Raw genomic sequence first — 25,411 nt, forward strand, 5'->3', positions numbered from 1 at the left:
CATGGTAGGGGGTACGGAGTCCTGGGGTAGACACGTATGCATATGCATGACACAGATTCTCTCCTGGCTTCCCCTTCCCAAGGTGGGGTGGGGTGGGTATTTTCCAGTGGTGCCTTGGTTTCCCAGGGAAGAGCCCAGAGCCCCTCATTTGCTGGGGGGTGCTCCAGCTGTCAAGGGGATTGGGGTGGGGCACAGGAGATCCAACAGACAGAGGCATGGCTGAATCACAGGAGTGGCCGGCGGGACTCATGGCCTGAAGGCTTGTCTGGGCACCCCCATAGGGTGGGGGGTGAGTCATCTCCAGCTGCAGCCTCCCCCCACCAGCATCCCGCTGTCTCCTCTGTCCCCAGGAACCTATCTGAATTCCAGCCTCCAGCTGTCACGTCACTAGTCCCTCTGACCTTAAAGCACACAAAACTTCTGACCCCGGAGAAGGTTGGAGTGGTCTTCCCGACAAGAACCTTCTGGGGGGAGTCCTGGAAGCCACAGGAGGTGGGGGGCCTTACCCTCAAATGGAGTCAAATCATCTTCCCCGGGCTGGGGTGGTGGGGGCGGTGGCCTTTGGGACGCGGGGTGGGGGGCGGGCCGCCAGGGACCCCGCCCGTAGCTCCGCCCCCCGAATCAGGGACTTTTCTCCGCTGTGGCGGCGGGACGGCGGCAACGGCTGGCGGCGGGAGCCGGTGGACGGGCAGGCAAGACCGGGACTGGGGGTCGGGGTGGGCTGGGCTCGGACCCGCCACAGCTGCGGGGGCCTGGCTGACTGTCTCCCCCACCCAGGATGAGGCTGCCGCTCCTGGTGGCCGCGCTCTGCGCCGGGATCCTGGCAGGGGCGCTCCGAGTGCGGGCCCAGCAGAGGGAGAGAGGTGGGCACTGCCGAGAAGGACTCCATCCTGGGCGCTGCGCCCTGTCACCTGTGGCCTTCATCTGGCCCCCCTACCCACCTCCACGACCCTGCCCGCATCCCTCCTCAGACTCCCCAAACCCTGCGCCACCCCTGCTGGGTCTCCCAGACTGCATCCTATCCTATTGGGTCTCAAACTCTGCTCCCCAAATGCGGCTGGGTCACCTACTCTTTGTCACTCCACTCGGCCCCCTGAGGCCAACCTCAGTCCCAGATCCACATCCGTGCGCTTCCTTCTCTGCACACACCAATCCTCCTGGAGACTCTGCTCTGGGCCCCTCTGTCCCTCCCTTCCCAGGTTCCCAGGCCCCAGCCGGCCTGGGCCGGTTTGCTTCCCGATGAGGCCTACTGCATCCTCCCCAGCCCCCAGTGTCAAGGGACCACAGCACAAGGAGGGGTGGGTGGGCTCCAAGAAGAGAGCGTGATGGCTCCTCCCTGCCCTAGTGACCTGCACACGCCTTTATGCTGCTGACATCGTGTTCCTACTTGACGGCTCTTCATCCATCGGCCGTGGCAACTTCCGTGAAGTGCGAGGTTTCCTGGAGGGATTGGTGTGGCCCTTCTCTGGGGCGGCCAGTGCACAGGGTGTGCGCTTCGCTGCTGTGCAGTACAGTGATGATCCACGGTGAGTGGGGGCCCCTGGAGGTGGGGACTCGGAGATCTCACCAGGATTCTTCCCCCACAGGAGCAGAGAGCCCAGAACCCCTAGGCCAGGCTTTGGAGAACCCCAAGACCCCTCTCCCCTCAGCCAGGACCTCCTCTGGAGACAGAGGCAGGGATCTCTGAGGTAGAGTACTCACACCTGAGACACTCTCAGGCTAGTGTCCTGCCAACGACAGGGCTGAGTTTTCTGATCTAGAGATGGGGAACCCAGGGGCCTCAGATGCCCCTGCCTCTTGGACTCTCCATGTTGCAGCCTCCCGATGCCTTCGGCCTCTCCCCTCCCACAGGGCCTCCCTGTCTGGCCAAGATCCACCTCCCTACAACTGGACCCTTCCTCCCACAATTCCCTAATTAAGCAGACATCCTGCTCCCCAACACAGGGAGCCCCAAGGGCTCCAGCCACAAGCCGGACACAGAGGGTACCCGAGGAGTTTGTTAACGGCTTCAGAGGTGGAGAGCAGGAGTCACAGCAGCAAGAGGACCCTCAAAGGGACATGATATTCACAGACCTCACCCCAGGGCGAGGCGGGGGCCCGAAAAGGTCCTGGCCCCTAGCCTGTCGCCACCTTCCCTCCCCTGTGCAGGACAGAGTTTGGCCTCGATGCACTTGGCTCAGGGGGTGATGTGATCCGAGCCATTCGTGAGCTCAGCTACAAGGGTGGCAACACGCGCACAGGGGCTGCAATTCTCCATGTGGCCGACCATGTCTTCCTGCCTCAGCTGGCCCGCCCAGGGGTCCCCAAGGTGATCTCTCACTCTACCACGCCCCCTACATTAGCCATCTGAGGCACACTGATGTATTGCCCTGCCCCACCCCTGCCCCAGGTCTGCATCCTCATCACAGATGGGAAGTCCCAGGACCTGGTGGACACAGCTGCCCAGCGGCTCAAGGGGCAGGGCGTCAAGCTGTTTGCTGTGGGTGAGAACCCTGCTGAGGTGACAAGTGGGCTGCGGAAGGGCCTGTCGGAGGGCATGTGAGCTGCCAAGCTCTGACTGGGCCTCACCTCAGGAATCAAGAATGCCGACCCCGAGGAGCTGAAGCGAGTTGCCTCACAGCCCACCAGTGATTTCTTCTTCTTCGTCAACGACTTCAGTATCCTGAGGACACTGCTGCCCCTTGTTTCCCGGAGAGTGTGTACCACAGCTGGTGGCGTGCCTGTGACCCTGCCTGGTGAGCTCCTGCCCACACCTGTGCCCTGACCTGGACCTCTGACCCCACCCCAACCTGGCAGTGCTGACATCAATCCCAGGTGCTCCTGACACTGGGCAGGGGTACCACCCTCTGGTCCTGCCCTGTCAGTGCTGACCCTATGCCATGTGTTCCTGACCCTGGATCCCAGTTCTACTTTACTTCTGACCCCTGATCCTCTTGCCTGATTGCCTGACTACCCCCCCCTTCCCAGCTGATGACTTGACCTCTGGTCCACGAGACCTGGTGCTGTCTGAAGCAGGCAGTCAGTCCTTGAGAGTACAGTGGACAGCAGCTAGTGGCCCAGTGACCGGCTACAAGGTCCAGTACACTCCTCTGACAGGGCTGGGACAGCCACTGCCAAGCGAGCGGCGGGAGGTAAGGATGTCAGGGTTGGTGTGTGGAGGGCTTGGGATTTAGCTGGGCAAGGTAAAGTGACCTCTGACCCTGGGCAGGTGAGCGTCCCAGCAGGTGAGACCAGCACACAGCTGCAGGGTCTCCGGCCACTGACTGAGTACCAAGTGACTGTGGTAGCCCTCTACGCCAATAGCATCGGGGAGGCTGTGAGCGGGACAGCTCGGACCAGTGAGTGATTCTGCTAACCTCTCACCCCATCACCTAACCATCCCCTAACCCCTCCCCACTCCACTGTGCTAACCCCTGCTGCACCTTCTCCCAGCTGCCCTGGAGGGGCCGGAACTGACCATCCAGAATACCACAACCCACAGCCTCCTGGTGGCTTGGCGGAGCGTACCAGGTGCCACTGGCTACCGTGTGACATGGCGGGTCCTCAGTGGTGAGTGAGGAGTATAGACTGAGGGCCTTCCCTGTACCTCAGACACGATTGTAGGGTTCTGAGTCTGCAAGACACACCAACCACCCCCCTTCCGCACCCCCCGTGCAGGCGGTGTCACACAGCAGCAGGAGCTGGGCCCTGGGCAGGGGTCAGTGTTGCTACGTGACCTGGAGCCTGGCACAGACTACGAGGTGACTGTGAGCAGCCTGCTTGGCCGGAGCATCGGGTCTGCTTCCTCCCTGACTGCCCGCACTGGTGAGAAGGCTGGGTGCTTTCTTCAGGCCGGGTGGGCAGGCAGGCAGTGTACAGTGGCTACTGACGTCCTGTGTGCCCTGGGCAGACGCTTCTGTTGAACAGACCCTGCGCCCGGTCATCCTGGGCCCCACATCCATTCTCGTTTCCTGGAACTTGGTGCCTGAGGCCCGTGGCTACCGGCTGGAATGGCGGCGTGAGAGTGGTCAGTGCAGGGGAGAGAGGTGGGCAGGCAGGGTTGGGCTTGGCTTCAGCTGGTCTGACCCTGCCATCTTGCAGGCTTGGGGGTGCCACAGAAGGTGGTACTGCCCTCTGACGTGACCCGCTACCAGCTGGATGGGCTGCAACCGGGCACTGAGTACCGCCTCACGCTCTACACCCTGCTGGAGGGCCGCGAGGTGGCCACACCTGCAACTGTGGTCCCCACTGGTGAGGGCTCTGTGGGCCTGGCCAAGTGACAGGGGAAGGGACGGGGGCCCTGGGACAGCCTTTCATGCTGTGCTCCCCCACAGGGCCAGAGCTGCCCGTGGGCCCTGTGACAGACCTGCAGGCAACCGAGCTGCCTGGGCAGCGAGTGCGAGTGTCCTGGAGCCCAGTTCCCGGGGCCACCGAGTACCGCATCACTGTGCGCAGCACCCAGGGTGAGATAGACACAGCCACACCCATACACACATTAAAGATCCAGCTCTTGGGGTTTGACCACACCTTCACCCCATCTCTTTCCATTCCTGGGTTTCTACAGCCCCCTTCTGTCTCCTTGTCCATCTATCGCCCAAGGAGGCAATGAGCCCAGGTCTGCCACAGAGGCTGCCTGCTTCTGGCCCTGCCTCAGCCCATCTTCTCACCTGGGTCTGTCTGTACTCACTGCCCCCCCATCCCTGTCTGCACAAGGCAAGCTCAGTTCCTGCCCTTTGGTTACCCTATCTGGAACCACTGCCCACGCTCATCTCTCACCCCCTGTCCTCACCTGGGACTTGCCCCTGTCACCCATATCACTGTCTATCGATGACCTGTCAATTCACATTATGGTCCACTGACTTCTCTCATCCTACATTCCATGTCCCTGTCCACTGACCCCTGTCCTCCTGTGTCTGCATTCATCCCTGGTCCATTATCCTGTGTCATTGTCCATCACTGACCGCTGTTATCCCATATCCCTATGTCTCACTGCCAACCTACCCTGCCTTTTCTCTTAGGGGTTGAAAGGACCCTGGTGCTTCCTGGAAGTCAGACAGCCTTTGACTTGGATGATGTCCGGGCCGGACTAAGCTACACTGTGCGGGTGTCTGCTCGAGCGGGTACCCGCGAGGGTGGTGCTAGCATCCTCACTGTCCGCCGGGGTGAGCACTACAGGAGGGCTGTGTGGGGGGGGGGAGAGCTGACTGTCTCACTCCAGTCCTGGTCTTGACCCCTGACCTCTATCTTTAACCCTTAGAACTGGAAGCCCCACTTGCCATCCCAGGGCTACGAGTGGTAGCCTCAGATGCAACACGGGTGAGGGTGGCCTGGGGACCTGTTCCTGGAGCCAGTGGATTTCGGATTAGCTGGAGGACAGACGGTGGTCAGTGTGGGCTTGTGTGGGAGGGCTATAGGGAGGAACAATTAGGATATGGGGCATTGAGGGGGTAGGCAAGAGCCATGTCAACACTTCTCTCTGACACTAGGTCCGGAGTCCAGCCAGACATTGCCCCCAGAATCCACAGCCACAGATATCCTGGGGCTAAAGCCTGGAACCTCCTACCAGGTGGCTGTGTCAGCACTGAGAGGGAGAGAGGAGAGTTCCCCTGTGGTCATCGTGGCTCAAACCGGTCAGGGTCTGACCCAGCTTCTTGGCTGGCTTTCTCCAGTGGCCCTTTAGACCCCTATGCCTTTCCTCTCAGACTCTCACTTTGCCCCACAACAGTCTCCCTCTTCAGATTCCCACGCCTTCTCCCTCAGAGTCCTGCTTTCTCCTTTGGCCTCCTTTGCCTCTCTTAAGCCACTACCTTCTTCAGATTCCTCTGCCTCTCCTCAAAGATCCCACTTTCCTCTCTTTGCCCTCAGATTTCCACCACCTCATCTCTCAGGTTCCAACTGCCTTTTCTGCTCCACCTGACTCTCCTCTTAGACTTATGCTTACACTTTTCTCTGACAGACTCCCTCACTGCCTCCTCATACCTCCATCAGAACCCTATTATCTTCTCTATCAGACCCTCTTCTCTCTGATTCCTGTCACCTGCCTCACTCAGATTCCCACTATCTCCTCTGTCAGAACGCCCCTTCTTCCCCCATCTGGCCCTTTCACTACCTTCCCCATCAGATCCCTGTCTCCTTTTAGACTTCTATAGTCTTCTATTAGATGGTCCTCTAATCCTTCCCCATCAGACCCTCTACTGCCTCCTCCATTAGACTCTCCATTGCCTCTCCCTGCAGACCCACTGGGCCCAGTGAGGACTGTCCATGTGACGCAGACCAGCAGCTCATCTGTCACCATCGCCTGGAACAGGGTTCCTGGTGCCACAGGATACAGGGTTTCCTGGCATTCAGGACATGGTGGGGACCAGGGGTTTTGGAGGAGACTAGAAGGCCATGGGGGGCAGGTCTGGGTAGAATGCAAACTGGGGGCTTATTAGGGGTCCAGGTGGGGCTTTGGGGGGGCAGAGTCTGCCTAGCCCTGAAGCTGCCTCCATTCCCATTGCCAGGCCCAGAGAAATCCCAGTTGGTTTCTGGAGAGGCCACGGTGGCTGAGCTGGATGGGCTAGAGCCAGATACTGAGTACAGGGTGCATGTGCGGGCCCATGTAGCTGGTGTGGATGGGACCCCCGCCTCTGTGGTTGTGAGGACAGGTGAGTGGACCCTGGCCAGCTGGCAACCACATCTCATTGGCTACCCAACCCCACTGTGTATTCCTGGCTGCTTCAGTTGCCTGCTCCATCACTGTGCAGTGACTTCTCCACCTTGACCAAGTGTCTCCCCTCAGCAACCTCCTGGCTGCTCCACACTGCCCACTCTGGGGTACTGACCTCCTCCCTCTCAGAGGTTGACTGACATGTGCATACCAACCTCACACTGACCTTCAGGCCTCCCTGCGTTGACCATGTTTGCTCTGCCACCCTGTTCTCTGCCAGCCATCCAGTGGCCCCTGACCCCTTACCCTGCCTCTGCCCCCAGACCCTGCGCCCGTGGGCAGTGTGTCGAAGCTGCAGATCCTCAATGCTTCCAGTGACGTTCTGCGGGTCACCTGGGTGGGGGTCACTGGAGCCACAGCCTACAGACTGGCCTGGGGCCGCAGCGAGGGTATGGTTTCCTGACACGGCCCTGTCCCTCCTGGCTGGGACTGACCTCTCACCCTGACTGGTAAGCCACCCCCACCCCGACCGTTGCCCCATGTTTGCCTGCCCAGGTGGCCCCACGAGACAGCAGATGCTCCCGGGAAACACAGACTCCGCAGAAATACGGGGCCTGGAAGGAGGAGTCAGCTACTCTGTGCGAGTGACTGCACTTGTCGGGGACCGTGAGGGCGCGCCGGTCTCCATCGTCGTCACCACGCGTAGGCGGAGCTCGGGCTGGGGCGAGCCTTGGATTGGTGTCCTGGACGGTTTGGGGGCGGGGCTCGTGCTCGGCGGGGTACGAGGGGGAAGGAAGGATGAAGCCTGGGATAGGCAGAGGGGCCAGGGGCGGTGCGCGTTGGTCTGGGATTGGCTCAGGAGCCGGGGGGGCGGGGCCTCCCTGAGTCCCGGGCTTTCTCTGCAGCGCCTGAGGCTCCGCCAGCCCTGGAGACTCTTCGCGTAGTGCAGCGAGGGGAGCACTCGCTGAGGCTGCGCTGGCGGCCGGTGCCAGGGGCGCGGGGCTTCCGTCTGCGGTGGCGACCCGAGGGTGAGAGGTGGCCTCCGGCGGGGGGCGGGGTCAGGGGCCGGGGGCGGGGCGGGCCAGGTGGGCGAGGTCAGTGAATGGGCAGGGTCTGTCAGTGGAAGGGGGTGTCAGCCGGACCTGCGACAGTCTGCGGGATCCGTCAACCAGATGGGTGGGATCCATAAGGGTCGGTCGTGCAGGGTCAGCGAGAATGAGGAAAATCAATTAGGAGGGTGGATCTGGTCAGCAGGGTCAGTCAGTGAGGTGGGCGCGTTGGTTAATGCTGGTCTGGAGCATCTTTCCACGTGCCCTGGGTCCCCACTCTCACAGCTGCCCCAGGTGGCCAGGAGCAGTCTCGGGTCCTGGGGCCTGATCTCAGCAGCTATGAACTGGATGGGCTAGAACCAGCAACCCTATATCGCATGTGGCTGAGCGTTTTGGGGCCGGCTGGAGAAGGGCCCCCCATGGAAGTGACTGCATACACCGGTGAGCCTAGACAGTCCATTCTTCCCCCCACTGATGACCCACCCTGGTTTCCTGCACCCCATGACCCTTAGTGACTCCTCCTGTAGCCCTCCTACCACTCTTGCCCCTGGGGTGACCCTAGCACAATCTCCCATGACACTTCTTTCACTAAGATGAATCTGCCCCAGAACCTCCTCAAATGGTCTCTCCCCACTGGGTTCTCAGCTCGTAGACTCTGACCTCTGGTCTTTGATTCCTTCTTCAGAGTCACTCCGTGTCCCAAGTACTGAACTGCGTGTGGTGGACACTTCAATTGACTCAGTGACTCTGGCTTGGACCCCAGTGTCTGGAGTATCCAGCTACATCCTGTCCTGGCGGCCACTTGGACGCCCTGGCCAAGGTGAAGGGGAGGCCAGGATTGGGGTGGGCTGGCAATTGGGGTTCCAATGGAAGGCCTCCTGTTTAACCAGGTTTTATCCTCTGCAGACATCCCTGGGGCCTCACAGACACTTCCAGGGATCTCGAGCTCCCAGCAGGTGACAGGGCTAGAGCCTGGCATCTCTTATACCTTCTCTCTGACACCCATCCGGGAGGGTGTACGGGGTCCTGAGGCCTCTGTCACACAGAAACCAGGTATGATGGGCACAGTGGGAGAGGGTAGCTAGATGGTCCAGCTGCTTCAGTAACTCAGCCCCCTTCCTGCAGTGTGTCCCCGTGGCCTGATGGATGTGGTGTTCCTGCTGCACACCACTCAGGACAATGCTCATCGTGCAGAGGCTGTAAAGCGAGCCCTGGAGCGTCTGGTGTCTGCACTTGGGCCTCTTGGGCCACAGGCAGTCCAGGTTTGGTTCCAGAGGCAGTCAGACCCCTTCCTATCCCAGCCTTTCACCATCCCAGGCTTCACAGCAGCTACCATGTTCCTACTCTACCATTGGTCCAGGCTGTCTCCCAGCCCTCTCCAGGCTCCAGATCTCCTCATCTGCTGGTTGGCTTCCTATCCTACCATCACTGCTGACTCCCTAGTGTTCAGGTTTAGTCCCATACCTGGTTTAGTCTCCTACAGGCTCTGTCATCCTTGCTTTGCCATCCTCCCCACCCCAGGTTGGCCTCCTATCCTACAGTCATCGGCCCTCCCCACTGTTCCCGCTGAATAGCTCCTACAATCCTGACGTCATCCTGCAGAAGATCCACAGCATCCCCTATGTGGACCCAAGCGGGAATAACTTGGGTAAGGAACTGCACTGGATATGGACTCTTAGGGCTTCCTTGTGGGGAGCTGGTTCCCCTGGGTTCTGACATGTTCTTTCTCCCAGGCACTGCAGTGGTTACTGCTCACAGACACCTATTAGCACCAGATGCTCCTGGGCGCCGCCAGCACATACCAGGGATAATGGTTTTGCTAGTAGATGAGCCCTTGAGAGGTGATATCTTCAACCCTATCCGTGAGGCCCAGGCTGCTGGTGAGGAGTAGAAATGGGGCCTGGGAATTGGGCTGGCCCCAGCAGGGTTGTCACGCAGGCTGCTGGATCCCTCCTTAGGGCTCAAAGTGATGATATTGGGCCAGGCCGGAGCTGACCCAGAACAGTTGCGTCGCTTGGTGCCAGGCATGGATCCTGTCCAGACTTTCTTTGCTGTGGATGATGGTTCAAGCTTGGACCAGGCAGTCAGTGGCTTGGCAACATCCCTGTGTCAGATAGGCTCCGCCATTCAGGTTTGCAAGTTACCTCTGGGGGGAGGGGTAACTGCCAGGGGAGAGGGGGTCTGGGGACTCTTGCTAGAAGAGCCTGGCCTCAAGGAGACCTTATGTCCACAGCCACAGCCAGAGCCATGCACAGTGCATTGTCCAAAGGTAAATGATCAGGGTGGAGAGGGTGGGTGAGGGCCACACCTGGGGCTAGCCACTCAGATCCTCGTTTGACCTCTTTCCCCAGGGCCAGAAGGGGGAACCTGGAGAGATGGTGAGTGGCGCTAGTTGGAGGCAGAGAATGGTTGGAGGTCAGTGGGGTCGGGGGAGGTTGATGGCACAGGGCTCACTGATCACCCTTCCTAGGGCCTGAAAGGACAAGCAGGGCCTCCTGGCCCCCCCGGCCTCCCGGTGAGTGCCTCCCCACACCTGTCCTCTGCTCCCTGACTGGCGTACTGCCTCCTTACCTGCTCTCTCTCCTCTCAGGGCAGGATTGGTGTTCCTGGCCCCCAGGGGCCCCCTGGTGGTACCGTTGCAAAGGGTGAGAGGGTGAGTAGAAACCACTGAAGTTCCCCTAAGACACTCCTCCAAGTGTCCTTAGGATTTTTAAAAGACAGAATGAAAGAACAGGTGTAGAACCATGGGGTATTCCTAGAAGCCTAAGTGGACATTATAACCACACCAGAGACTTTGGGGGAAGGGCCTAAAGTAGAGCAGCCTGGGGAGTTTTGAGATTCCCCTAGAGAACCTGGGTGTAAGTTCTAAATCCCAGAGACAGGGAAGGCCCTCCACCTCATTGCTGCCCTTGTGCCTGGGATGAGGCCCTTTTTAGCTTGGAGAGGCTGTTTCTCTGCCCCACTGCTCTGCCCCAGCAATACTCAGGGGCTGTAGGGTGGGAGTTCAGGTAAAGAACAGTCTGGGCTCCTCCAGCAAACCAGGGGCATTGGAGAGAGGTCCCTTCCTGCCCTGACTTCTTTGCTTCCTTAGGGCTTCCCTGGGGCAGATGGGCCTCCAGGCAACCCTGGCCGCCCTGGGACTCCTGGAACCCCTGGCTCCAAGGTAAGCAAGTCTTGCCCTTGCAGGTCACATGGTAGGGCTCTTGCCTAGAGTAGGCAGGTGGGTGGTCTGACTGTTCTGACTGCTTCCATTTACAGGGCTCCCCAGGGTGGCCTGGTCCTCGTGGAGAAACAGTAAGCTGCTTTCCCTTCTTCGCCCATCTAGTGTCTCCCCAGAGTTCTTTCTACAGGTTGGGGATCTGTGGTGGTGGGGCCAGTGTTGGTATACTTGAGCCCAAGCATCACCCTTTGTTCTATTTTGTCCTCAGGGAGAACGAGGACCTCGAGGCCCGAAGGGGGAGCCGGTAGGTGAAGGGGAAAGGGAGGCAGCCTGGATGTCCTGGGAGAAGCAGGCTGGACACTGTGTAGGGCATGATAAGGAATATTGGGGGCACGTTTCAGGGCCTCTCTCACCTCAAGGCTCCCATACCCTGAATCCTGTCCACTGTTTCCTGTCCCACAGGGAGAGCCTGGACGAGTCATTGGAGGTGGTGGCCCAGGGCTTCCTGGGCAGAAAGGGGACCCTGGACTTCCAGTAAGTTCCAGGACATGTGGGGACAAGTAATGTGTGGTGGGGGACCTAGTAGGAGGCAGGATAGGAGTAGGGAGTCTGTGGGGTTGTACTTTATACTCTGTCTCTTCCATCAGGGCCTCCCTGGATCCCGTGGCCCATTGGGGGACCCAGGACCCCGTGGTCCCCCAGGACTCCCTGGAACAGCTGTGAAGGTGACAACATGACCCCTATATGGTCTCATGACCTCCATGTGATCCAGTGACCTGGTGACCCCATCTGAACCCACACAACCCCTACTGGTCACTCTGACCCCATGTGAACCCTTAACCCCCTCCGCCCATGACTCCTCAGTTCCTCCATATCCTTTGTAATCTAGTTGGTCCCCATGATCTTCATTTTTTCCCCATATGTTGGGGAGTGGAGGTGTAGCCCAGGGTCATGGAGTCATGATCTGTCTTTCAGGGTGATAAAGGTGATCGTGGGGAGCGGGTAAGTGAGGGGCAAAGCTTTCTAGGGGTGGCTTGGAGTCTGATTCCCCTTGGCCATCTCTCCTGACCTGCTGTTCTCTCTCAGGGCCCCCCAGGACCAGGTGATGGCAGCACTGCTCCAGGGGAGCCTGGGCTGCCGGTGAGGGAGGCTTGAAACTTTGCCGGGGAACTTGGGAGCCATACTCAGGGTTGTGGATACTGGGGCCAGGGCTCTGCTGGGGCAGTGGGTGGGTGCTGGGCCTCACAGTTTGGGGCTCACGTTTTTACCCACTTTTCCCTAGGGTCTTCCTGGAAACCCTGGACCCCAAGGCCCAGTTGGCCCCTCAGGAGAGAAAGGAGAAAAGGTAGGAAGCCTGACCCCTTTGTGTCCCAGGTCTGGGGCAGGGGTGGGGTAGTTGGGGGCCAGGTCCCCGACTCATCTGTTTCTCCTTCAGGGTGACTGTGAGGATGGAGCCCCAGGCCTCCCAGGACAACCTGGTAGCCCGGGTGAGCGGGTGAGTGTAGGGGCAAGGGTTCTGAGGGGTGGCCCTAGCTCTCTCAGCCTCCCACCCTCTACACTGTCCTTATGCCCAAACCCAAATCTCTGAACCCCTTCTAGGGCCTACGAGGACCTTCTGGAGACATTGGCCCCAAAGTAAGTGCCATTTGGGGGAGTCAGGAGTGGAATGTGACACAACTGGACCACTATAGGGTTGGGGAAGGTGGGAAGATCAGGAGATGAGGGCTCACCAAATCAGAAGTTGTGGTTTCAGGGGCAGGATGGCCAGAGGTTGAGACACCTTTTCCGGGGCCTGACAGTCAAGGCACCTCTCCTGTCTGTTTCCCCTTAGGGTGATAGAGGACCCAAAGGAGCTGTGGGTGAGACTGGAGAGAAGGTAAGTACAGCCTAGGGGTCTCTCAGGGCCCCAGAGGGCCTGGACCCAGACTCCTCTCTGACCCATCCTGTTCCATCAGGGTGAACGTGGATCCCCTGGCCCAGTGGGACCCCAGGTGAGCCCCGTCACCCCAATGCTGGTGCCCCTATCTGGTTCTGACTTCTCAGCCTTGACTTCTCCTGCCCCTCCACCTCTCTTCATGTAACTCCTGCTGACACAGGCTCTAACCCTCACTCCCTGGAAGCCCCTTGAGACTTCCTGACCTTGCTGAACTGACCTTGACTTCCTCTGACCTGATCTCTGTCATCCCGCTGGGTTCAACCCCTGCTACCTGAATCCTGACCTCCTGTGCCCTCTCTTCAGCACCCTCACCATCTTGAGCCCCTGTTTGCCATGATCTCCCTTGCCTCCATGCCTCCATCCCTGGACCAGCATCTCTGCTCTTCTTCCTCAGGGGCTGCCTGGAGTGGCTGGACGTCCTGGAGCCGAGGGGCCCGAAGTGAGTGTGACTGTGGTAGGACCTGGAGAGGGGTTTTTATGTGTTTCTCCACTCTGGCTTCACACTTTTTCCACATGCAGGGGCCACCGGGACCTGTTGGCCGCCGAGGAGAGAAGGTGGGCCATTGCCTGGGGGCCTGCCGCCTCCCCTGTACTAGGGATTGGGGCAGGCGGGACACCAGGACCTTGGGTTCCTAGGTGGGTCTCTGAACCATCCCTGCCTCTGTCCTTTTTCCACAGGGGGAACCTGGTCGGCCCGGGGACCCTGCAGTGGTAAGCAGAGGGAGGATGGGGCTCTGAATGCAGCGCAGCTCCTTGCACACTGGCCTGCCCCTAGCCCAGTGTTCCAGGCTGGGACCCTGTGACCTGGGGGCCCTGGGCAGACTAAGATCTCTGTGACTCTCCTTATGCTACAACACATCTCCTGACTCCTGGATGTCACCTGTGACCCCATGACCATCGCACAGGTCATAAGCTCTGTGTAACCCCTGCCTGGCTTCCAGAGGCAACTCTGACCTCTGGAGGCAGACTGAGCTCTGTGACTTCCAGTTCTATATTACCCCATCCCCAACCAGTCCCATAGTACTGTGGTCCCCAGGTGGGGTCACGTGTGTCTGTCCTGTTTGTTTCCAGGGACCTGATGGGGCCGGGGCAAAAGGAGAGAAGGTAATTCTGGCAAGAGTGAAAGGAGGCTGACACAAGGTTGAGGTCAAGGTCGTAGGGCCTGCCTGGAGGCCTCTGAGGGGCAGGAGGGTCGTGGCATGATTGCTAGTCAGGGAGGTGGTGGGGGCTGGTCATGGAACCCAGGGCTGACGGCCAATGGTCTTTGTCACCTCCAGGGAGATGTGGGGCCCACTGGGCCCAGAGGAGCTGCAGGAGTCAAAGGGGAGAGGGTGAGTAAAGAGCCTCTAGAGGGGTAGGGCAGGTGAGAGTTGTGTTCCCTGACTTCTGATCCTTCCACCACAGGGTCCACCTGGCTTGGTTCTTCCTGGAGACCCTGGCCCCAAGGGAGACCCTGGAGACCGGGTGAATAAATATGGGGTTGGGTAGTGTGGAAGAAGGAGATGTGGTGGTACCTGGGAGCCCCAACTAAGTCCTGTACCCCCTTCCATGCCTTGCAGGGTCCCATTGGCCTCTCCGGTAGAGCAGGACCCCCAGTAAGTACCTGTGACCTCAGGTAACCTCCAGGTTTCTGGGGTTACCAGCCCTCAAGGGTTGGATGCTGCCTGTGTCCTTTGTCACCTCATTTCTGTCTCCCCCACAGGGTGACTCAGGGCCTCCTGGAGAGAAGGGAGACCCTGGGTGGCCTGGCTCCCCAGGACCTATCGGACCCCGAGGACGAGATGTAAGAAGGCTGGATTTTGGGGTCCTGAGGGGGAGGGGAGTGGAGTGTTGTCAGCCTCATGGGGGATCTGGGGACTAGGGCTGACTCTCCTGTCTCACAGGGTGAAGTTGGAGAGAAAGGTGACGAGGGCCCCCCGGTGAGACTCTTTCCCACTGTGGTTTCTGACCTTCTTCCCTCAAACTGTGATCCCGTTGGGCTGTGGGCTTCACCAGGTCATCCAGTCCATTCCCCTGCCTGCTGTCCTGCTGGGGCCCAGGCCCTTCTCTGCCCTACTCCCAGAGTCAGTTTGAGTCCAATTCAGCTGCTCAGTGTGGCTTTCTCTCCATCACCAGGGTGACCCAGGTTTGCCTGGAAAAGCTGGCGAGCGTGGCCTTCGGGTGAGGCTTGCAGGGCAAAGTAGGGGATGCTGGAGAGTCTGGAGGGAGGCATGGTGTGATGGGCAACTCTGGCATGATATTTAGGGCGATGAGGAACCTGTGGAAGTATGGGGGGGGGTCCTGAGAAACTTGCAAAATGCGAGGAGGGTCTGTCTCAAGCTAGCTGCTCTTCCCAGGGTGCGCCTGGAGCTCGGGGCCCAGTGGGTGAGAAGGGAGACCAAGGAGATCCTGGAGAGGATGGACGAAACGTGAGTCCTGACCCCTGACCTCTGTCCCCAACTCCAGCCATCCAGTTCCCAGTACCTGCTCCTGTCACCATAACCCTGCAGTGCTAAATCCTCACAATCCCCTGTGATCCCTTATCACAACCCCCAAAGGCCACCAGGATCCCCACAAGTCCTTAGTTTGCTTCCCAAACTCCTAGGAAATGGCTGCCTATCTTGAGTGACTCTGACCCCCTGACTTTCTGCAGGGCAGCCCTGGACCATCTGGACCCAAGGGTGACCGTGGGGAGCCAGTGAGTTGTGACAGTGTTCTGGGCTCTGGAGGGATGGAGATTTCCCGTGTTTGGTCTGGTCAGTGTCTGCATATGGGGCCTGGAAGTCAAGGTGGGGAGCACTGAAGGCCACCTCTAGGCCTGACTTGCCTTCTGGGCATTGGCATTGGAGTGCTTCAGGGAGTCTGGGAGCAGAGTTGAGCCTGGGGAAAACCTAAACCATGCCCTGGGACCTTAGGGCTCCTGTTGACCATGATCATTTCCTTTCCTAGGGTCCCCCTGGACTCCCTGGACGGCTGGTAAGGGTTGAGCTGATCTAGTCCTGTGTCATCTCCCTTGTTGGCCTCTGTTGGTGCAACATGGCATCCCTTCATCCTTACCACTGGCTCCCATTTCCCCCATGGCTTCCTGGGGGGAGCTTCCCTGATCCCATAGCCCCTCACTGGCCCCACACCTCCGTGTTGAACCATTCACTGGCCATTCCCCCCATAGGTGGACTCAGGACTTGGAGCTGGAGAGAAGGTATGAGGGTCTGTGGGTGGAGTGGGGCTCTGAGCGCACGCGGCATCCCAGTGCCTCCATGACGGGCATGCCTGTGGCCCTGGGGCTGTTCCTTCAACAAGCTTGTCTCTGTCACAGGGAGAGCCTGGGGACCGTGGACAGGAGGGTCCTCGAGGACCCAAGGGTGACCCAGGCCCCCCTGGAGCCTCTGGGGAGAGGGTGAGTGTGGTTGGCCCCCCAAGGAGGTGTGGGTCTGAGGAGGCCTGGTCTGATTTCTTCCTTCCCCTATTCTCAGGGTGTCGGTGGACTTCGGGGGCCCCCAGGGCCTCAGGTGAGTGATGCTCTTTGCCCCAGCAGCCTCAGAGCCCCTCATATCCTCACCTCTCATCTGACCTTGTTCCCTCCAGGGGGACCCAGGTGTCCGAGGCCCAACAGGAGAGAAGGTGAGAGAGCAGGGAGGTTTTCTAGCCGTGAGCCAGGCTTTTAGGCCTACCTTATCCTCTGAGGCCTCTTACCTCTCTGTTTTCCTCAGGGTGACCGAGGTCCACCTGGCCTGGATGGCCGTAGTGGGCTAGATGGGAAACCAGGAGCCCCTGGCCCCCCTGGACCACATGTGAGTTGTGATGACCACTGCCTGGGCACACCCTTCCCTTCCGTCCTCACATGACCCCAGCCTCACCTCGGTCTTCTTGGTCTTGATGAGCTCTGGAGCCAGATGGGATGTTTGTGTCTCCTCCTAGAATCTGCTGGGGTGGGGGTGGGAGGTTGGGGGGAGAGTTCGTGCCTTGTAGGCCCTGAATTCATAGGAACCTGTGGCTAGTCAGTGGGTGGTGCTCCTGACCCTGTGATCACTGCAGACTCCCTGATTTTGAGTCTCTCTTCAGGGTGCTACAGGCAAAGCTGGAGACCCAGGGAGAGATGTAAGTGAAGGGAGATGTTAGGGTGGAGGGTGGCTCAGGGGTCCAGCATAAACACAGCCAAGTCATAGCACCATAGTATCAGTGGGAGTTGGGGGAGTGGGTCCAGCCCAGTGCTTGGGAGGGTCTTTGTCCCTGGCAGGCAGATTTTCGCAAGGTCCAGCTTTTGGACCTTCTCTGCTGCGTCCTGGGAGTTCTTCCCTTGGGAGTTTTAGTAGGAACCCCTAACGAATGGGGTCTCTGCCTCAGGGGATCTCAGTGAAACCTCCAAATTTTGGGGGGTCTCTGTACTCCCAAGGAGGATCTTAGTGGATATCCCCCCAAGTCCATGGGTATGCTCCAGGGGCTCTCTCAGGGGGTCTCTCCATCCTAGCAAAGACTTTTTCCAGGGGCTTCCGGGCCTCCGAGGAGAACATGGCCCCCCTGGCCCCCCTGGCCCCCCTGGAATCCAGGTGAGACTGAGCTTTCATGGTACCCCCCCCCTTTTTTTTAAAGTTTATGTATTGGGCATCCCAGGTGGCTCAGCGGTTTAGCACCATATTCAGCCAGGGCGTGATCTAGGGGACCCGGGATTGAGTCCCACTCTGGGCTCCCTGCATGGAGCCTGCTTCTCCCTCTGCCTGTGTCTCTGCCTCTCTCTGTCTCTCTGTGTCTCTCATGAATGAATAGATAAAAATCTTTAAAAACATAACAAATAAATTTTAAAAAAAGTTTATGTATTTATTTACTTGCTTTGTTATTTAAGTAATCTAAGTAATCTCTACACTCAACGTGGGGCTCCAACTCATGATCCTGAGTTCAAGAGTCACATACTCTAACAACTGAGCCAGCCAGGTGCCCCCTCATGGTACCCTTTGCCCCTTTACTACCCTTACCCAAACCCTGACTTCTGATCAATGATCTGTTCTACAGGGAAAGCCAGGAGAAGACGGCAAGCCTGGCCTGAATGGGAAAAATGTAAGTGTCCGGAGCAAACACAGTGACACCTGCTGATAAATGTCAGCACATGTACCCAGCCCAGATGTGCAGATACACATGGGACACACATGCAGACACCTACTGAGATGTGTCAACACCCATGTACCTAGCCTAGACCTACAGATACTTCCAGAAACACACATCCATGTGCAGATGCAAGTAGCCTCACGGAGAGTGAGCCATGTGGCTATGCTGACTTGTGCCCAGATGGTCTGACACCTGCTAAGATAACATATAGCCACAGGCATAGGCGAAGAGCCACAGACACAGATGGAGAGGTGCAGACGTACTGGTATGAAGCCACATTCAGGGATGCTTGGAGACATGTAGACACACAGACACCTCCACCCAGACTAGAGATGTGCTAAGACATATGTGGAATTAGGGCCACACGTGGACTTGTGTTGAAACCTGGGGAGACACACATCCAAGGCTCTGGCATGTGACACACGCATTTATATCCACAATCACTCATACATATGGCTCCACATACTGAGATACACTTGCAGGCAGGTGTCTGAGACATACAGACCATTCTCAAGGCATCAGGGACATGTAGATCCATGTTCATCCTGTGTATACATGTATGTGCCCATATCTAGATGTGGGTAAAACGTGCAGACTGAGATGCCTACTTAGTGTCACCTGCCAGGACACAGATCTTTGCATGGATGCACATGATAACACACACACACACACACACACACACACACACATCCAGAGATGCATAGATGTGGAGTTACATCTAGAAAGCCAGAGAGAGGCCATGTGCAGTTACATGTGGAGGTTAGCAGAGCCACGTAGGCATGCCCTCGGATGTGACACAGCTTACTTAGGTGGTCACAGGCCCTCCTCTGCGACACACAGGGGCCTGGAACTACAGACACAGACATATAGTCATCTGAGACCAGCCAAGCCAGTGTCTTACAGCCAGACCCAGTGAGTTTTTGGGCTGATGTTAATCTTCTGCCCACAGGGAGAACCTGGGGACCCTGGAGAAGATGGAAGGAAGGTAAGGCCCCTCACTCGAAGTCTGCTATGGCTTCAGATTAGGGCCCTGTCTAAAACCCTTGTCTTCCTTAGGGAGAGAAGGGAGATTCAGGCGCCCCTGGGAGAGAAGTGAGTGCTGGAGTCTTCTGCAATCTGGCCCCTGACCCCCAACTCTGCGGTATATGGCTCCACTCTTTTCTGGGATCTCAGAGTCCTGATCTTGGCTGCGTCCCCCACAGGGTCACGATGGTCCCAAGGGTGAACGTGGAGCTCCTGGTAGCCCTGGACTCCAGGGCCCCCCAGGCCTCCCAGGGCAGATGGGCCCTTCTGGCCAGGTGAGTCTCCAGGAGGGTAGTTCTAGGACTTGGGAATAGCAGGGGCCTTTATGTTTCCACCAGATACCCTCCTGGGATGCCATGATCCTGTGTGACCACTTTGTGTTCTGTCCTATCTCAGGGTTTCCCTGGGGTTCCAGGAAACACAGGCCCTAAGGTGAGCATGTGTGTGGTCGATAGAGGGTGTGGTGAGGGCTGAGCAGGGCTGGGGCATTTCTCTCACCTGATCATTCTTTGTTCTCAGGGTGACCGTGGGGACACCGGACCCAAAGGGGAACAGGTGAGGTCCCCACCTTTTTCATGTGCTCAGCTAGCCATATAGCTCTTACCTATGCACACACACTCCCCCAGAAACTGGGTCCAGCAGCTTGTCTATTGGTGTCTCCAGGGCCTCCCTGGAGAGCGTGGCCTGAGAGGAGATCCTGGAAGTGTGGGGGTGAGTGAAGCTTAGGACCTCGTCCTTGACTCTTACCTGCATGTGTGAAGGAACCATGTCTCTCCCCTTCCCTTTTCTATGAGGCCCCACGGGGTCTGTCCTGTGTGCTCAGTCCCCTGTCCTATTGGGATTTCTGTAGCCTACATTCAGGGAACTAGGCAATGGGGACATGCCAGGGAGGGGCTTCCAGGGCCTTGGGCCGTCTAAACCAGTGCTAGAGGGTCCTGTGGCCAGAGGCCTGGGTAAGAGGGTATGGGGGCTGTTTCTGGGAGCAGTGTAGAGCTTCCTGAGGCTGCCCCTCACCTAGCTTGTGTCCCCAGAATGTGGAGCGGTTGCTGGAAACTATTGGCATCAAGGTAAGTTGTTTGGGGCCTGGGAATGGGGGTAGAGGGGAGCCCCGCAGGGCAAGTAGTGCCCACATGGCCGAGCAGGGGCCTGGGTGGCTGCAGGAACAGGTCCCATTTCTCCAAACTCCTTGCTATCACTCAGACGTCTGCCCTGCGGGAGATTGTGGAGACCTGGGATGAGAGCTCTGGCAGCTTCCTGCCCGTGCCAGAACGACGCCGTGGCCCTAAGGGGGACCCAGGCGAGCGGGGCCCCCCAGGCAAGGAGGTGTGTGTCTGTGCCTCAGTGGGGGTGTCCTGGGGACATCATCATGGCACAGCTAAGAACATTCACTCTTCTGTTCCTCCAGGGCCCCATTGGCTTTTCTGGAGAACGTGGGCTGAAGGGAGAGCGTGGAGATCCAGGCCCACAGGGGCCACCAGGCCTGGCCCTTGGAGAAAGGGGCCCCCCTGGACCTCCTGGCCTTGCAGGGGAGCCTGGAAAGCCTGGCATTCCTGGGCTCCCAGGCCGGGCTGGGGGCGCGGGGGAGGCAGGAAGACCAGGAGAGAGGGTGAGCTGGCCTAGCCAAGGGGGCTGGGGATACGGGCCCAGGAGGAGCTGGACTCCTCATGGACATGGCCCCCTTCCTCCTATTTGTACCTCAGGGAGAACGGGGAGAGAAAGGAGAACGTGGGGAACAGGTGAGCTGGGAGGGCTGCAGGGGTGGGCCTGCCTGGGCACCGCATTGGGGTAGCCCTGCCATTTCCTTCTTTTCCACAGGGCAGAGATGGCCCTCCTGGCCTCCCTGGACCTCCTGGCCCCCCTGGCCCCAAGGTGATCAGCTGAGCCCTGCCCAGTGCCTATGACTGTTGTTACCAGGAGGCCACCGTTGACTCAGGCCCCAGAAACTCCATGTGGTGTCTCTGACCCATAATCCTGTGAGATCTTCTGATCTGGATGACCCTTCCATGCCTTTGTGACAGATACCTTTCTCCCCTGTGACCTTGTGTGTGTAGGTGGCTGTGGATGAGCCAGGTCCTGGACTCTCTGGAGTTCAAGGACCTCCTGGATTCAAGGGCGCAAAGGTCAGTATGCACGATCAGTTGGGGGGCCACCCCCTGCCATGGCACCAGGGCCTGGCTTGACATGTCATCCCTATAGGGGGAGCCAGGCAGTGACGGCGACCAAGGCCCCAAGGGAGACAGGGTGAGGCCTCCCACCCCATCATGCTTCCCTGTCCTTAATGGGAGCACACAAAGGGTGGTGTGTATGTGGGCACACAGTAGCAACTGGGGGCTCAGGACATGCCATTCTGCTTGCAGGGTATGCCAGGCATCAAGGGAGACCGGGGAGAGCCTGGACAGAAGGGGCTCGATGGCAGCCCGGTGAGTCTGTGCCCTAGGACACCACATGCCAGCCTGGGGCTCTTATCATGTTGTCTGGACTGGAGTCCATACTACCTCGGATGTCTGGGGGAGGCTGGGGTGAGGGAACAAAAAGGAACAGTGTGGCCTTGAATCTATTCTCTCCAGGGTCTACCAGGAGAGCGTGGTGTGGCTGGACCTGAAGGGAAGCCAGTAAGTGGTGGCAGGAATGGCCTGAACCAGGCTCCTGGGAACAGCTGCTCTCTGCTGTGCGCTGGCCCCTCTGTGCACATGTCACTAGTAACAGGGGTTTTGTGCCTGCAAGCATGGGTGTGAGAGCAGATGCGTGACTTCCGTGCATGTGTGCCTGCGCATGTAGGCCAGTATGTGTTATCCCTGAGGGGCAGCCCCTGGGTGAGGGGTGATCTCTGCCTAGGAGGGATGGTGGCCTGCAAGTGGGCCCCCTGGACAAAGGCCTCCAGAGGGTGGGAACAGGTCCAAGTGAGGCCCAGCTTGAAGCTCAGCAGCCCCCTTCTCTGTCCAGGGTTTGCAAGGTCCGAGGGGGACCCCTGGCCCAGTGGTGAGTATCCTAGAATCCTCACCCCCTCCTGCCCTCATCCTACCCCATCCCAAAAGGATACTGTCTTAGTTTCTTTGATGGGGTAGGACTGGCTTCCCCTCATCAAACTCTTTCTCTCTCTAACAGGGTGGCCATGGAGACCCTGGCCCCCCCGGTGCCCCGGTGAGTCACGGGAGAGTATTGCCTGGTGCGGGTGGGATGGGCACTGGGCCCCACTGATGAGCCAGGCCTGATTTGTATTAATCCCTGAGCCCAAGCAGATAACTCTGACTCCTGTCTCCTCTTGATACTTTTTTCTAGGGTCTTGCTGGCCCCGCAGGACCCCAGGGTCCTTCTGGCCTGAAGGTGAGTATAGGTGTGTGTGAGTGTGTGCCTAAAAGGAAGAGGAGGCTCATCTGAGCCATGTCCACCCCAGGATAGCATCTGCCACCCCCCTGAGATGTTGTCACCCTGCAATGGGGCTGAGTGTCAAGGTGTCTCATCCCTGTGGGCTTTGCTTATGGTGAGGGGCTGAGGAGCCTCTTGTCCTTCTGAGAGGTCATGCGGTCTCTGGGTTTTTGGCAGGGGGAGCCTGGAGAGACAGGACCACCAGGACGGGTGAGTGACTCAGCTCGTGGGTGAGAGTCACAGGGAACTGCCCTGTGTGAGGTTGGGACTGCCCTGAATTGTTTCTTCTCCCAGGGCCTGCCTGGACCCACTGGAGCTGTAGGACTTCCCGGTCCTCCTGGCCCTTCAGGCCTGGTGGTGAGTGAGGTTCCTGCGGAGATACCATGTTCTGCCCTCTGGGTCCCACATTCTCCCATGTCCCTCTCACATTTGATTTGTCTCCCTCAGGGTCCTCAGGGGGCACCAGGTTTGCCTGGACAAGTGGTGAGTCCTGGAGGGTCAAGGCTGGGCCCCAGGGGCCAGGAGTCCATGGCAGGCCCCTGACAGAGCTCCTCCTTCTCAGGGGGAGACAGGAAAGCCAGGAGCCCCAGGTCGTGATGGTGCTGGTGGAAAAGATGGAGACAGAGGAGCTCCTGGTGTGCCGGTATGTTCCGAGGGAGCTTGCTTCAGGCCTGTGATGGGGTCCAGTCCTGTGGCTGGAGGACGAGGAGAGCAGGGTGGTGGGGTGACACTGAGTTCTTCACACTGCTCTGTCGCAGGGGTCACCTGGCCTGCCTGGCCCTGTTGGACCTAAAGGAGAGCCTGGACAAACGGGGACTCCCGGACAGGTGAATCTGACCCCAATTTGTACCTCCACCTCCCTGTGCCTACTTCCGGCCTCCCATCCAGGATGGTTGGGCGGGGCTGGGGGCAAGGCCTGAGGGTAGGTAGCTCACTGGGCATTCCCCACAGGCTGTGGTCGGGCCCCCTGGAGCAAAGGGAGAGAAGGTGAGTGTGTGGATGGCCTGCGGGGAGGGGCCAAGTGCTGGAAGCCAAGGCAGCCCCCTGACCCTTCTTCCTTGTCAGGGAGCCCCTGGAGGCCTTGCTGGAGACCTGGTGGGAGAGCCGGTGAGTGTAGAGCCTCTGTCAGCCAGCTCACCGATCCTCATGTCCCTCAGTGTCACGTTTGACCTCAGGCCTCATGCCTCTTCCCTTGAGTGGTCATCTTTCTATGACCCTAATGCCCATGTTTCTTCCTGTCCCCTCTCTCTACAGGGAGCCAAAGGTGACCGAGGACTGCCAGGGCCTCGGGGTGAGAAGGTGAGGTGGGCCCTGCCTAAGGGTGTAAGCACTGGGTCACTGGGTAGAGGAGGGCTAAGTGGGGTGGCTAGAGCCACTCACCGTCCTCTCTGTGCAGGGTGAAACTGGCCGTGCAGGGGAGCCTGGAGACCCTGGGGAGGATGTGAGTCTGGGGTCTGGGCAAGTCTGAGCTTGGGGGGAGGAATGCAGTTGTGGACATGAGGGACCAATCCCAGGCATGTGCACCTTCCAGTATATTCAGGATCCTGCTCCTGGGAGCACCTGGAGATCAGGCATCTTGGATCCCACATTCCCGGGTTGGGAGGGGGCATCCTTTCTTCCTTGTGTCTGTCCTAGGTCTTCTGCTTCTCACTGTGTCTGAGCACACACGTATGTGGTTTGTGTCTGCTACCCCAGCTCTCAGGACACATCACAGTTCCTATGGGCTCTCCTTTCCCTTTCCCCGCCCCGTCTGAGTTCCCCGTATCTGACTGTGTGTTTGTGGGCCCCGTCTTAGCTCCTTGAGCTGGGATGGCTCCGAGTTCCTGCACTTGCGTGCTCCTGGGATCACCTGTGTGTCTGTGCTCACATCTGAGATCCCTATGCCTCTGCTCGTGGGGAGCTCTGTGTCTGTCGTCATACCTCAACTCCCACATATCTGTGGTCCCCTCTGAGTGTCCCTCTGTCTGTGCCCTCATGAGTCCATGGTCACCTCTGAACTCCCGTGAGTCAACTCTTGTAAATTGGCTGAGTTTTGTGTCTCCAGGAACACATCTGAGCTATCCTGGGAATATTCTTGGGCTGTGTCTAAGGTTCACATTCCTCCCCTCAAGTACTATTTACATTACTTTTTTAGGGTCAGAAGGGGGCTCCTGGACTCAAGGGTAATAAGGTATGTGTACTCTGAAGTGTCCCTGCTGGGGTCATGTTCCTGAGACTCCCTGAGCCTGATCTGAACCCTTTTTCCCTTGAAGGGGGACCCAGGAGTCGGGGTTGAGGGACCCGCCGGGCCAGCTGGTCTTCCAGGTGTGAAGGTGAGTTGATGCCCCATCACCAGAGGTGGGCAGTGGGCAGGGAGGTCCCTGGAACTGTGCAGAAGAGGGCATTCTGGGGCTAGTTCTGGGAGGGAGTCCTGTTGGGACCATTCCTCCCTTTGCTATATGTTCCAGGGAGATGTGGGCCCCCCCGGATCCCCCGGGGCTCCTGGTGTTGTTGGATTCCCTGGTCAGACAGGCCCTCGAGGAGAGATGGGTCAGCCAGGCCCCAGTGGAGAGCGGGTAAGTGTGATGGGAACAACATGTGCAGGACTTGGTGACTTCAGGACCTTTGAATCTGGTAGTGGATGAGCGGATGAGGATGAGGAGGGGGCCTAGGCCCTGCCTTGGCCGCTCCCAGTCTTGGAGTGGCCAAGGGGGCAGGAAGGTCCCCAAGTCACCCTCTTCCTCTTTTGCTTCATTGTTCTGGTAGGGTCTGGCCGGTCTCCCAGGGAGAGAGGGAGCCCCGGGTCCCTTGGGACCACCTGGACCACCAGGGTCAACGGTGAGTAGAAGTGCCCCAATGTCCCAGCTGTGTGTTGGAGTCTGTCTATGTGGGAACTGGGACACACTGTGTGGCTGGGTATGTGTGTGTGCCTTTGAGGGGCACAGGACTCTCACCTTACTCTGCCCACAGGGAGTGCCCGGGGCCTCTGGACCCAAAGGAGACAAGGTAGATGGGACAAGGTTGCTGGCTCTCCTGTATCTGTCATCCCTCCCACCTCCAGCGACCCCTATCACTCCTCCCACCTCCGCTGACCCCATCCACCCCCTCCCACCTCGGCTGACCCCCATCACCCTGTCTATCCCCATCTGGCACACCCCCCCACCCCATCCCCACTGATGCCCCTCACATAT

The 25,411-nt window shown here is 58.7% G+C and overlaps 1 protein-coding gene across 1 annotated transcript in view; it reads left to right on the plus strand.

Moving 5' to 3' along the window:
* Positions 1 to 360: 360 nt before the first annotated feature.
* COL7A1 (collagen type VII alpha 1 chain) overlaps positions 361 to 25,411 on the plus strand; it is a 31,193-nt gene continuing 6,142 nt past the window's right edge. The window contains exons 1-97 of the mRNA XM_025988766.2: positions 361 to 492; positions 778 to 863; positions 1,346 to 1,526; positions 2,149 to 2,308; positions 2,390 to 2,483; positions 2,574 to 2,735; positions 2,968 to 3,131; positions 3,209 to 3,338; positions 3,433 to 3,549; positions 3,658 to 3,804; positions 3,890 to 4,006; positions 4,081 to 4,230; positions 4,314 to 4,442; positions 4,998 to 5,141; positions 5,237 to 5,362; positions 5,466 to 5,609; positions 6,214 to 6,333; positions 6,483 to 6,626; positions 6,952 to 7,077; positions 7,184 to 7,330; positions 7,534 to 7,656; positions 7,963 to 8,118; positions 8,363 to 8,497; positions 8,584 to 8,730; positions 8,803 to 8,939; positions 9,199 to 9,325; positions 9,411 to 9,557; positions 9,636 to 9,808; positions 9,911 to 9,946; positions 10,029 to 10,055; positions 10,148 to 10,192; positions 10,268 to 10,330; positions 10,769 to 10,840; positions 10,936 to 10,971; positions 11,106 to 11,141; positions 11,300 to 11,371; positions 11,485 to 11,562; positions 11,813 to 11,839; positions 11,924 to 11,977; positions 12,120 to 12,182; positions 12,273 to 12,332; positions 12,437 to 12,472; positions 12,669 to 12,713; positions 12,793 to 12,828; positions 13,168 to 13,212; positions 13,293 to 13,328; positions 13,452 to 13,484; positions 13,845 to 13,877; positions 14,051 to 14,104; positions 14,178 to 14,237; positions 14,333 to 14,368; positions 14,476 to 14,556; positions 14,657 to 14,692; positions 14,889 to 14,933; positions 15,110 to 15,181; positions 15,406 to 15,450; positions 15,702 to 15,728; positions 15,922 to 15,951; positions 16,069 to 16,149; positions 16,226 to 16,261; positions 16,338 to 16,373; positions 16,463 to 16,543; positions 16,815 to 16,850; positions 17,237 to 17,299; positions 17,760 to 17,804; positions 18,802 to 18,837; positions 18,909 to 18,944; positions 19,055 to 19,150; positions 19,272 to 19,307; positions 19,395 to 19,430; positions 19,539 to 19,586; positions 19,907 to 19,942; positions 20,076 to 20,198; positions 20,281 to 20,481; positions 20,576 to 20,611; positions 20,691 to 20,744; positions 20,927 to 20,995; positions 21,072 to 21,116; positions 21,233 to 21,295; positions 21,443 to 21,487; positions 21,819 to 21,854; positions 21,981 to 22,016; positions 22,155 to 22,199; positions 22,419 to 22,451; positions 22,536 to 22,598; positions 22,689 to 22,724; positions 22,804 to 22,884; positions 23,000 to 23,068; positions 23,193 to 23,228; positions 23,307 to 23,348; positions 23,496 to 23,540; positions 23,638 to 23,682; positions 24,376 to 24,411; positions 24,494 to 24,553; positions 24,689 to 24,796; positions 24,987 to 25,058; positions 25,191 to 25,226. Coding sequence (XP_025844551.2) covers positions 779 to 863; positions 1,346 to 1,526; positions 2,149 to 2,308; positions 2,390 to 2,483; positions 2,574 to 2,735; positions 2,968 to 3,131; positions 3,209 to 3,338; positions 3,433 to 3,549; positions 3,658 to 3,804; positions 3,890 to 4,006; positions 4,081 to 4,230; positions 4,314 to 4,442; positions 4,998 to 5,141; positions 5,237 to 5,362; positions 5,466 to 5,609; positions 6,214 to 6,333; positions 6,483 to 6,626; positions 6,952 to 7,077; positions 7,184 to 7,330; positions 7,534 to 7,656; positions 7,963 to 8,118; positions 8,363 to 8,497; positions 8,584 to 8,730; positions 8,803 to 8,939; positions 9,199 to 9,325; positions 9,411 to 9,557; positions 9,636 to 9,808; positions 9,911 to 9,946; positions 10,029 to 10,055; positions 10,148 to 10,192; positions 10,268 to 10,330; positions 10,769 to 10,840; positions 10,936 to 10,971; positions 11,106 to 11,141; positions 11,300 to 11,371; positions 11,485 to 11,562; positions 11,813 to 11,839; positions 11,924 to 11,977; positions 12,120 to 12,182; positions 12,273 to 12,332; positions 12,437 to 12,472; positions 12,669 to 12,713; positions 12,793 to 12,828; positions 13,168 to 13,212; positions 13,293 to 13,328; positions 13,452 to 13,484; positions 13,845 to 13,877; positions 14,051 to 14,104; positions 14,178 to 14,237; positions 14,333 to 14,368; positions 14,476 to 14,556; positions 14,657 to 14,692; positions 14,889 to 14,933; positions 15,110 to 15,181; positions 15,406 to 15,450; positions 15,702 to 15,728; positions 15,922 to 15,951; positions 16,069 to 16,149; positions 16,226 to 16,261; positions 16,338 to 16,373; positions 16,463 to 16,543; positions 16,815 to 16,850; positions 17,237 to 17,299; positions 17,760 to 17,804; positions 18,802 to 18,837; positions 18,909 to 18,944; positions 19,055 to 19,150; positions 19,272 to 19,307; positions 19,395 to 19,430; positions 19,539 to 19,586; positions 19,907 to 19,942; positions 20,076 to 20,198; positions 20,281 to 20,481; positions 20,576 to 20,611; positions 20,691 to 20,744; positions 20,927 to 20,995; positions 21,072 to 21,116; positions 21,233 to 21,295; positions 21,443 to 21,487; positions 21,819 to 21,854; positions 21,981 to 22,016; positions 22,155 to 22,199; positions 22,419 to 22,451; positions 22,536 to 22,598; positions 22,689 to 22,724; positions 22,804 to 22,884; positions 23,000 to 23,068; positions 23,193 to 23,228; positions 23,307 to 23,348; positions 23,496 to 23,540; positions 23,638 to 23,682; positions 24,376 to 24,411; positions 24,494 to 24,553; positions 24,689 to 24,796; positions 24,987 to 25,058; positions 25,191 to 25,226 — 7,368 coding nt within the window. The 5' untranslated portion in view covers positions 361 to 492; position 778. The remainder of the gene's footprint in view (positions 493 to 777; positions 864 to 1,345; positions 1,527 to 2,148; positions 2,309 to 2,389; positions 2,484 to 2,573; positions 2,736 to 2,967; positions 3,132 to 3,208; positions 3,339 to 3,432; positions 3,550 to 3,657; positions 3,805 to 3,889; positions 4,007 to 4,080; positions 4,231 to 4,313; positions 4,443 to 4,997; positions 5,142 to 5,236; positions 5,363 to 5,465; positions 5,610 to 6,213; positions 6,334 to 6,482; positions 6,627 to 6,951; positions 7,078 to 7,183; positions 7,331 to 7,533; positions 7,657 to 7,962; positions 8,119 to 8,362; positions 8,498 to 8,583; positions 8,731 to 8,802; positions 8,940 to 9,198; positions 9,326 to 9,410; positions 9,558 to 9,635; positions 9,809 to 9,910; positions 9,947 to 10,028; positions 10,056 to 10,147; positions 10,193 to 10,267; positions 10,331 to 10,768; positions 10,841 to 10,935; positions 10,972 to 11,105; positions 11,142 to 11,299; positions 11,372 to 11,484; positions 11,563 to 11,812; positions 11,840 to 11,923; positions 11,978 to 12,119; positions 12,183 to 12,272; positions 12,333 to 12,436; positions 12,473 to 12,668; positions 12,714 to 12,792; positions 12,829 to 13,167; positions 13,213 to 13,292; positions 13,329 to 13,451; positions 13,485 to 13,844; positions 13,878 to 14,050; positions 14,105 to 14,177; positions 14,238 to 14,332; positions 14,369 to 14,475; positions 14,557 to 14,656; positions 14,693 to 14,888; positions 14,934 to 15,109; positions 15,182 to 15,405; positions 15,451 to 15,701; positions 15,729 to 15,921; positions 15,952 to 16,068; positions 16,150 to 16,225; positions 16,262 to 16,337; positions 16,374 to 16,462; positions 16,544 to 16,814; positions 16,851 to 17,236; positions 17,300 to 17,759; positions 17,805 to 18,801; positions 18,838 to 18,908; positions 18,945 to 19,054; positions 19,151 to 19,271; positions 19,308 to 19,394; positions 19,431 to 19,538; positions 19,587 to 19,906; positions 19,943 to 20,075; positions 20,199 to 20,280; positions 20,482 to 20,575; positions 20,612 to 20,690; positions 20,745 to 20,926; positions 20,996 to 21,071; positions 21,117 to 21,232; positions 21,296 to 21,442; positions 21,488 to 21,818; positions 21,855 to 21,980; positions 22,017 to 22,154; positions 22,200 to 22,418; positions 22,452 to 22,535; positions 22,599 to 22,688; positions 22,725 to 22,803; positions 22,885 to 22,999; positions 23,069 to 23,192; positions 23,229 to 23,306; positions 23,349 to 23,495; positions 23,541 to 23,637; positions 23,683 to 24,375; positions 24,412 to 24,493; positions 24,554 to 24,688; positions 24,797 to 24,986; positions 25,059 to 25,190; positions 25,227 to 25,411) is intronic.

The sequence above is a fragment of the Vulpes vulpes genome, chromosome 9 (assembly GCF_048418805.1).
Source record: "Vulpes vulpes isolate BD-2025 chromosome 9, VulVul3, whole genome shotgun sequence".
Classification (NCBI taxonomy): Eukaryota; Metazoa; Chordata; class Mammalia; order Carnivora; family Canidae; genus Vulpes; species Vulpes vulpes.